Raw genomic sequence first — 10,203 nt, forward strand, 5'->3', positions numbered from 1 at the left:
TGCACCCAGATTGTGGAATGCACTGCCAGTTTACATTAGGGATGCAACCTCAGCACATACAAGTCAAGACTAAAAACCCATCTTTTTAATATTGCCTTTAAATGACTAAATAATTAAATGTATATAATGATTGGAGCACTTTGAGCTGCAACGTTTGCAGGAAAAGCGCTATACAAAAAAAAAGTTATTATTATTATTATTATTAGTAGTAGTAGTAGTAGTAGTAGTAGTAGTAGTAGTAGTAGTAGTAGTAGTAGTAGTAGTAGTAGTAGTAGTAGTAGTAGTAGTAGTAGTAGTAGTAGTAGTAGTAGTAGTAGTAGTAGTAGTAGTAGTAGTAGTAGTAGTAGTAGTAGTAGTAGTAGTAGTATATTATTTAGTAATGGTGCGTTCGGCAGCTGGAGGAAACTCGGAGTTCCCGAGTGAACAGTAGGCTATTCTTTTATCTATATAATTTCAACATATTTAATTGTTAGCAATCACACATACATGTACAATGTGTGTTTGTCGTTTGTAAACATTCATTATGATTAGGAAATTCGCACAATTCGCATTGTTTGACGATCTGATCCCACTTCAAAAGCAATGAGTTATGATTTCACGAACACTAACGGGAGCGAGCGAGTTCCCCAAAGACCAAACGAACGCACCATTGTTGTTTCATTGTTAAAGAGTCCCTCCCCCCCTAAGCGGTGATTGGCTGTCCCGTGTTTTATTGGGTGTCGCACTCAACTCCTATTGGTCTAGAGTTGAACCCTGCAGAGAGCGGAAGCCCTTCTCTCTAACGTGAACGGGACAGTGGCAAAGTAAAGTCTTATCTCTGTATCTGAAGTTTGTTGTCAGAGGAGAGTCGATCGTTTTGGTGATTGTTTGACATTGAACCTGGACACTCACATCACACACACACTGGACTGGACATGGAAGTAGAAAAAGAAATAAAGAAGGTAAGACTTCCCTCCCCCTCCTCCTCCTTTCACTGATAAGACAAGTCTGATCTGGCAACTCTGATCTGGCAACTCTGATCTGGCAACGCCCTGGAAAGGTGTGTGAGTCTCAGGAGCAGACAAGGCTGTTTTGTGGGCTGTGGCTGCATTATCAATGCGACTCTGGTGGAACAACATCTGAGCTCGTAGTAGTAGTAGGAACAGTATTGTTATTGGAGGTATACTTCTTCTTATTATTATTTTCCTGGCTTTTTGGTCAAATAGCTCAAAAAGTCCCTGACCAAAAATGCTATGAATGAATGTGCATGCCACACAACTAGAGAGCATCAGTAACTATGGCAGAAGTGAGAGACACAGCAAGGTGCCATGGCCTCAGAGAGCACTTTGACTTCCCCTAAACATGTTGAATCTTACTGGTAGAAACGATGTATGGGTAGTGGAGAGACAACATTGATGATATGAGCGGACAAAGGAACTCCATTTGAGTTGACTCATATGACATAATGCACATGTACTGTCCAGCTACACAACTCAGGGATAATATCTATCCCTATGTTCATTTAAGAATTTCAAGCCACAAAGGTTTTTTAGGAGACTCACTTTACTTCCAGACAGAACATGCCTTCAGAGTTCATTAAGTGAAGTGTTGTATTGATGGAGGGCTTAGAACCTAATCGGGCAGGGGTAGTGGTGGTCTAGTGTGGGGTAGTGGTGGTCTAGTGGATAGTGAGTTGGACTTGTGATCGGAAGGTTGTGAGTTCAAATCCCGCCTGAAACCACACCACTACTAGTGTGCCCTTGGGTAAGGCACTTAGCCCTCAGTTACTCCAAGGGGAATGTCCCTGTAATTCGTAATTGTAAGTCGCTTTGGATAAAAGCGTCTGCTAAATGGCAAAATTAATTACAATTAATTAATACAAAATTTAAATTAGCTCAGAACCAGAACGGGAGGCGAGGTCATTCTCAGCCTGACATTCATCTCCAGGCTGATTTAGTGATTTAGTGATCTTCTAAACTCGCACAGGCTGCGAACCCTCTCACCAACGGGACCGAACCGAAGGGGGCGGCACCCCTGTCTGTCTGTCTGTCTGTCTGTCTATCTGTGTAGAGCCCTGTCTGTCCATGCCTGTCTGTGTAGAGCCCTGTCCCTGTCTGTCTGTGTAGAGCCCTGTCCCTGTCTGTCTGTCTGTCTGTGTAGAGCCCTGTCCCTGTCTGTCTGTCTGTCTGTCTGTGTAGAGCCCTGTCTGTCTGTCTGTCTGTGTAGAGCCCTGTCCCTGTCTGTCTGTGTAGAGCCCTGTCCCTGTCTGTCTGTGTAGAGCCCTGTCTGTCTGTCTGTGTAGAGCCCTGTCTGTCTGTCTGTCTGTGTAGAGCCCTGTCCCTGTCTGTGTAGAGCCCTGTCTGTCTGTGTAGAGCCCTGTCTGTCTGTCTGTCTGTCTGTGTAGAGCCCTGTCTGTCTGTCTGTCTGTGTAGAGCCCTGTCCCTGTCTGTCTGTGTAGAGCCCTGTCTGTCTGTCTGTCTGTCTGTGTAGAGCCCTGTCTGTCTGTCTGTCTGTCTGTGTAGAGCCCTGTCCCTGTCTGTCTGTCTGTGTAGAGCCCTGTCTGTCTGTGTAGAGCCCTGTCTGTCTGTCTGTCTGTGTAGAGCCCTGTCTGTCTGTGTAGAGCCCTGTCTGTCTGTCTGTGTAGAGCCCTGTCTGTCTGTCTGTCTGTCTGTCTGTCTGTGTAGAGCCCTGTCCCTGTCTGTCTGTCTGTGTAGAGCCCTGTCTGTCTGTGTAGAGCCCTGTCCCTGTCTGTCTGTGTAGAGCCCTGTCCCTGTCTGTCTGTCTGTGTAGAGCCCTGTCTGTCTGTCTGTCTGTCTGTCTGTGTAGAGCCCTGTCTGTCTGTGTAGAGCCCTGTCTGTCTGTCTGTGTAGAGCCCTGTCTGTCTGTGTAGAGCCCTGTCCCTGTCTGTCTGTCTGTCTGTCTGTGTAGAGCCCTGTCCCTGTCTGTCTGTCTGTGTAGAGCCCTGTCTGTCTGTGTAGAGCCCTGTCTGTCTGTGTAGAGCCCTGTCTGTCTGTGTAGAGCCCTGTCTGTCTGTCTGTGTAGAGCCCTGTCTGTCTGTCTGTCTGTGTAGAGCCCTGTCTGTCTGTCTGTCTGTCTGTGTAGAGCCCTGTCTGTCTGTCTGTCTGTCTGTGTAGAGCCCTGTCTGTCTGTCTGTCTGTCTGTCTGTCTGTCTGTGTAGAGCCCTGTCCCTGTCTGTCTGTGTAGAACCCTGTCTGTCTGTCTGTCTGTGTAGAGCCCTGTCTGTCTGTGTAGAGCCCTGTCTGTCTGTCTGTGTAGAGCCCTGTCTGTCTGTCTGTGTAGAACCCTGTCCCTGTCTGTCTGTCTGTGTAGAGCCCTGTCTGTCTGTCTGTCTGTGTAGAGCCCTGTCTGTCTGTCTGTGTAGTGCCCTGTCCACCCCTGTCTGTCTGTGTAGAGCCCTGTCTGTCTGTCTGTCTGTGTAGAGCCCTGTCTGTCTGTCTGTCTGTCTGTCTGTCTGTGTAGAGCCCTGTCCACCCCTGTCTGTCCATCCCTGTCTGTCTGTGTAGAGCCCTGTCTGTCCACCCCTGTCTGTCTGTCCATGCCTGTCTGTCTGTGTAGAGCCCTGTCTGTCTGTCTGTCTGTGTAGAGCCCTGTCCATCCCTGTCTGTCCATCCCAGTCTGTCCATGCCTGTCTGTCTGTGTAGAGCCCTGTCCCTGTCTGTCTGTCTGTGTAGAACCCTGTCTGTCTGTGTAGAGCCCTGTCTGTCTGTCTGTGTAGAGCCCTGTCTGTCTGTCTGTCTGTCTGTGTAGAGCCCTGTCCATCCCTGTCTGTCTGTCTGTCTGTGTAGAGCCCTGTCCACCCCTGTCTGTCCATCCCTGTCTGTCTGTGTAGAGCCCTGTCTGTCCACTCCTGTCTGTCCATCCCTGTCTGTCCACTCCTGTCTGTCCACCCATGTCTGTGTATCAGCCCTGTCCATCCCTGTCTGTGTACGAGCCCGTTCACTCCAGAAAGGACCTTGACCATGGGTGACACTGACAGCATACAGACAGGACAGGGTGCATCTGTCTGCGATTATGCACAGCCTTCCACTGCTCCTTTAGCAGATGATGCCCATACATAGTGTGGATACAATATTAAATGGTGAAATCTAAATGATGTTTTACTGCAAATAGAGAGCTTTTTTTGTGTAAAAATAAATCAACATTATAGCAAACAAAGTCAAAGTGACAGACAGTGATTGGGGATGTCCACGTCCGTTCAGATGAACCAGAGGATGTTTGCTGAGAACTGTTCATATGCTTTCGTTGCACCCCTATGGGCCATATATTGGCCAGGCAAGATATATATTTACCACCATGTGCCCAGTTGTCACTAGTGGCTGCAGGCTCGGCCAATCGGATTTGTCATTGGTGTGGTGGGAAGTGAATCATGGCAATGTTTCATAGAACTCAATTGCAAGTTGTCAGTTAATGCGCCTCCTCTCTCTTACTCACAGCAATTGATCTCTATCACTTCCTGATGGACTCTGACAGGGAGACTGACTCATCTGATTTATGGGGCGGCTGTGTCTCAGGAGGTAGAGCCGCCGTCTAATGATCACAAGGTCGGCAGATCGGCGGTTCGAGCCCCGGCTGGCCACATGTTGAAGTGTCCTTGGGCAAGACACTGAACCCCAAATTGTTCCCAGTGAGCGGGCCGGCGCCTTGCATGGTAGCTTGCCGCCATTGGTGTATGAATGAGAGGCCGTTGTAAAGCGCTTTGGATAAAGGCACTATATAAGTGCAGTCCATTTACCATCTGGGTACTCGGTAGTCTCAAACACTGTCTGAGCTCTTCCTTAACGTCCTGTCGTCCTCGGTGTTCCCAAGAAGTAAAACAACTTCCTTTAGCACATATTTCTGTTTTCAAGTGATGAACGTTCAGCTGGACTTTATTTGAATACCTGAGTTAGCCTAGATATGGCTGACCCAGCTCAATAACTACACTTTTAGTCTATTCACTTTTAAAAAGCCAGACATATTTAGTTCTACATTGTCTGCGGTTGATAAGAGGAGGAGGAGGGGGGTGTTAATGTAAATATTATTGACGGGGTCACGGTTTTAAAAGCTGAAGTTGAGCTTGGCATTCCTCAGTATCGACTGGCTGCACATTCCCTGAGGGGGTCGATCCTCATTTCCAGCTCTCCCTCCCTGGGCCAAACGAACGGCCTTCTTCTGAAAGCAGAGAGTGCAGGGCACTCAGCATTGTGAAATACTTGACCATATATGGGCGCAGCAGACAGCCCTGACGGCGTAAGATGGACAACAACACCGGTGTTGGAGGGAGAAGTATGTCTGAGGGATGCGAATGTGAGAGGGAAAGGGGTGCTGTGCTCTCACTGGCAGCTCTCACTGGCATAGCACCAGAATATCTGAAAGATATTTTGCTCTATTCAGCATATCAGCCGAATAGAGCTCTCAGGTCTTCTGCTAGCATATCAGGCCAATAGAGCTCTCAGGTCTTCTGCTAGCATATCAGCCCAATAGAGCTCTCAGGTCTTCTGCTAGCATATCAGCCCAATAGAGCTCTCAGGTCTTCTGCTAGCATATCAGCCCAATAGAGCTCTCAGGTCTTCTGCTAGCATATCAGCCCAATAGAGCTCTCAGGTCTTCTGCTAGCATATCAGCCCAATAGAGCTCTCAGGTCTTCTGCTAGCATATCAGCCCAATAGAGCTCTCAGGTCTTCTGCTAGCATATCAGCCCAATAGAGCTCTCAGGTCTTCTGATGCTGGTTTTCTCTGTGTACCACATGTACAAAAGAAGAGATTTGGTGAGGCTGCATTCTAATTTTATGCTCCAGATTGTGGAATACACTGCCAGTTTACATTAGAGATGCAACCTCAGCACATATGTTCAAGTTAAGACTAAAAACCCATCTTTTTAATATTGGCTTCTAAATGACTAAATAATTAAATTATGATTATATATAATGATTGGAGCACTTTGAGCTGCAACGTTTGCAGGAAAAGCACTATAGCCTTAAGAATTTTACTCTCTTACACTTGTGTAAGCCACAGCCCTCCTCAATAATTCCTGATCATTGCACCTTGCACTGTACATGTTCTTGCACTTAGTTGTACAGTATATTTATTCACTCATATTGGTACTGTATATTTTGTCTTGAGTATTGTTGTGTTGTCGTCTTGTTGTTGTATGTACTGTAGCCTGTTCAGCAATGTAGAATACCAAGTCATGTTCCTTTTTATGGCCAATAAAGTTGAATTGAATTGAATTGAATTGAATTGAATTGAATTGTGTAATGTGACATAACAATAAACTTTAAACTTTCTCTGTTGGCAGATGACCCTCGGCCACGAGATCGGCGCCGGGGCGGCGTGTATGAAATGCAAGGACAAATGCGAGGGGTTCGAGCTGCACTTCTGGAGGTCTGTACTGCTCTGTACCCCCACCCCCTACCCAGGGTTCCCACGGGTCCTTGAAATCCTTGAAAGTTTGTGAATTTGAGAGAAAAAAATCAAGGCCTTAAGTTTTTGAAGAAATCTATATATTAAAAAAAATATGTTTTGCCTAATATAGATAAGTCTCTGTATTGCTTAACTTAACACAGTAACTTTACACACATTTCACAATGTATTGTTTTGCTGTGCTGTGGTAGAGAAGGCAAGAGACCATCTAGTGTTCACACATTCAAGCCTCTCTTTTTAATTGTGTGTCTGTGAGCGGATAGTTCCTATTATATCAATTCTCATCTACAGTAGATCTGTCTCAAACTATGGCGTGTTGGGTCCTTGAATTTGAGGGAATTGAGTTTTGAAAGTCCTTGAAAAGTGCTTGAATTTGATGTTTCAGAAGGTGTGGGAACCCTGCCTACCCACTTACAGTACATGTGCCCCCTACAACAAGAAGGAGAGAGAAAGCCCCTAGGCATACATGTTGTGTCCAGTCTCCGGTTCTTGTTCTCTTTTATCTCTGACTGGAACTCAGTATGACTGGGGTACATTCCATGGACTTCCTGTCCGGGTCGCCTCTCTGACAATGCTCTCCTTTATTTGGCCCGAATGACTCATCAGAACGAACGACTAGCCAAGCATTGTTGCCTTCAGCCTCCCATACACTTATCCACCCTCTGCTAGCTTCCTTGAAGACATCACAACAGGCGCCCTGGTGCTGACTTACGACCAGTTGCTAAGGCAACATCATCACAATCATTGTGATGTCACACTGGGGCGTTCTGGTGAATGACAGTTGTTGGGGCGGACATGCAAGGCCCTGCTTGATTGGTTCTGTGTAAAAGAAAGAGGAAGTCAAATGCATTAGGCTTGTATGGGGGTCATGTGACTCATTCTTAAACTTAAGTGTAGTGTGACGACCTCACTTTGGCCCGCATTCTCTGTCCCCTAGAGCTCCACTCCCCCCAACCCTCTCCTACCCTAACACACACACACACACACACACACACACACACACACACACACACAGTACAAAGTACACTGTAAACCACCAAAGGAAGGTTATCTTTTTTCAAAATAGAAGAAATGTAATTGAGTCAAACAGAACCTCAACTGAATCAAGTGGAAGTCTTGTTCTGCAGTAAACGCCTGACTGTACAGTAGTCCTACAGTCCCCTCTCCCCCTGTCCCACAAGACCTCTGATTAGATCAGATGAATGAATGAATGAATGATCTTTATTGTCATTGTAACAGGTACAACGAGAGTACCAGACAACGAAATGCAGTTTAGCATCTAACCAGAAGTGCAGATAGTGATATAAAACATGATATAAAACATGACAGTGATAGTGATAGGTACAGTATGGCAAGTACGGCAGTTAGAGGTACATATACAGTTATGAGCTATGTACAGTAGGTATGTACACTACAGATGTATAAATAGAGAGTCCATATCAAAAAGAGGTAGCCTATGTGCAATGTGCAGAAATACGGTATAGGTAGCATTTGTAAACAGTAGTAGTGCAAAGGGTAGTTGAGGGATCACATTGACCAGGTGTGTGTGTCAGGGTTCCCGCCCTGGTCTTAAAGCCTTAAAGTAAAAAATCCAGCAAACCAAAGTTCAAGGCCTAAAAAGGTCTTGAATTTCAATTATACTTATTCGGTCTAAAAATGAGGTGCTAGGTCTTAAAAATGAGACCCTGCAAGGAAATCAGTCCGACCACATCTATTTACACGGAAATGAATCAAGCTGGAACCCCAAAAAATGCCAATTCGCTTCCTTTTTTGTCTGTATGGCAGTGAAATCCCTAATTTCATCACCTCGAGGATGACAAAAAGCTATCATAGTGTCACGAATAGGTCTAAAATTATATCCAAAGAGGTCTAAAAAAGATCTAAAAAGGTCTTAAATTTGACTCGTTGAAACTTGTAGGAACCCTGTGTGTGCAACCAGCAGTAGTAGAAAGGCTAAATTGGATTGTCCACAGTGGACATTTGTTTGTCATCCTCTGCTACTGTATAGGCTATTGTTTATTGCTGTTACTTGTTTTAAATATAGCCACATGTAAGTGACAGTATACTGTTTAGATAAAGGCTCAAATAGTTGAGCTTAAATCTCTTCTGTTGTGTGTTATTTGGTCTGTTCATGCCAAGGCACGCCTCGCGGTCCTGACTAGTGACGTAACGTGTAGAGAAGAGGCGTGTTAGGCAGAGAGAGTCTCGCTGGAGAGATTTATGAGAGTGGAGATCCAGGGCTGAGGAATCCAACTGCATGAAGCCTGCGAGCCACAAACAGCATGAAGCAGCATGAAGCCCTCCGCTGTGGGAAGCACTGTTCATGACCCACGTCAGATAAAGCCTTTTATGTGGTGGTTATTTAAAGAGAAATCATCAGGTATTATTGAGGATTTTTTAAATAGTGTTGTGGATTTAATTGATTCTTAATAGATTTAGTATAACTTATAAAGCACAAAGAGCTTAGATCAATTGTCTCCAAAGAGGCCTTTTATTAAGCAAAGTCACATGAGCGCAGAGAGAAACGAGCAGACCAATAAGCAAGAAGCAAAAGCCAAAAAGCCAAAAAGCCCCCAACGATGGGTGGGACTCATATTTATAGAACTGTCCTTGGTCATGAGGTCACTATTCTTGGGAACCAATCATATTATACAAATCTGTGATTACACAAGTTATGGGCCCCGTCCATAGTCAGAATTATTCACTGCGCCACAGATCTTGGCCCATCTCTTACAGGAAGGAAATGGGCCTTCCTTGAGTGCTGCTAGATTCACCAAACTGTAGAGAGACTTACATTTCTCAGTATAAAATGATATAAAACCACAACAATAGCTTCATGTTGTCTCCACCATGCAGTCAGAATTGCTCTTTATTGTCCAACCTGGGACTGCACATACACACTTTCTCAATTCAATTCAGTTCTGAAGTCAAAACAAGTCCAATGGCTCGCTTAACGCAGTACTTTTCTTTTCCCTCATCATGTAAATGCTGCTTTAACCTCCACACACACACAGGAACATCTGTTTCCTCCTGGTTTCCAAACGTCAGGACTTGTTCCCGTTCCTGTTGGAATTTCTTCCATGACAACCGATCTGGAAACAGATATGTACGATGATGAGTGAGAGAAGTAGTATGGTTTAAACACTGTCCAGTCCTCTCACCTCCATTATCAACGATCGTCATTGATGGCCACCAAAACATCCCGTTTCAAAAACAGTTTTTTCCCCTCTGCTATAAGGACTCTCAACACCTGACTCACTGCACTAACCCTGCCAGATGTACTGCACTTTATAAGTTGTAAATATTGACTATGTTTTAGTTTTTTATAGTTGTAAATATTGACTACCGGTATGTTTTTGTCTTGTGGTTATGTGTGTACATTGTCCAGTGTGATAGTCATGTGTAATGTGTGTATGTTTGATGTATTTGACACTGTCGCTGTGTTGAGTTTTTCCATCTGTACCGACAACAAATTCCACCGACCTTGGTCATGTGGACACAGTGTTTCCTCCAGGAATTTTTACCATGGTGGCGGGTAGTGCCGACCGCGCGTGCGCGCGCATGAAACGCGCACGCGTGCTCAAAACAGCGTTTGTTTTTTTTTTTTTTTTTTTCTAATCACAGCCAAAACTAGAGGATGGCCAAAAAAAATAAATTATGAATATACAGAATATAAACTTGTGACTGACAGTCACATACACACACAAAGATCATCAGCTATAATATAATACGAAGTAGGCCTACATGAGCACAAAAGCGGCTAACGTTACTGATTAACTGTTTACTGTAGTGCAGAGAGAT

At 45.0% G+C, this 10,203-nt stretch overlaps 2 protein-coding genes across 2 annotated transcripts in view; both read left to right on the forward strand.

Moving 5' to 3' along the window:
* The window catches only part of egln2 (egl-9 family hypoxia-inducible factor 2), a 646,007-nt gene that overhangs the window by 465,158 nt on the left and 170,646 nt on the right, over window positions 1-10,203 (forward strand). The window lies entirely within an intron of this gene.
* Window positions 835-10,203, forward strand: part of tes (testis derived transcript (3 LIM domains)) — a 17,967-nt gene continuing 8,598 nt past the window's right edge. The window contains exons 1-2 of the mRNA XM_080544884.1: window positions 835-941; window positions 6,278-6,363. Coding sequence (XP_080401010.1) covers window positions 915-941; window positions 6,278-6,363 — 113 coding nt within the window. The 5' untranslated portion in view covers window positions 835-914. The remainder of the gene's footprint in view (window positions 942-6,277; window positions 6,364-10,203) is intronic.

The sequence above is a fragment of the Nansenia antarctica genome (assembly GCF_963989245.1).
Source record: "Nansenia antarctica genome assembly, chromosome: 14".
In the NCBI taxonomy this organism is placed as follows: domain Eukaryota; kingdom Metazoa; phylum Chordata; class Actinopteri; order Argentiniformes; family Microstomatidae; genus Nansenia; species Nansenia antarctica.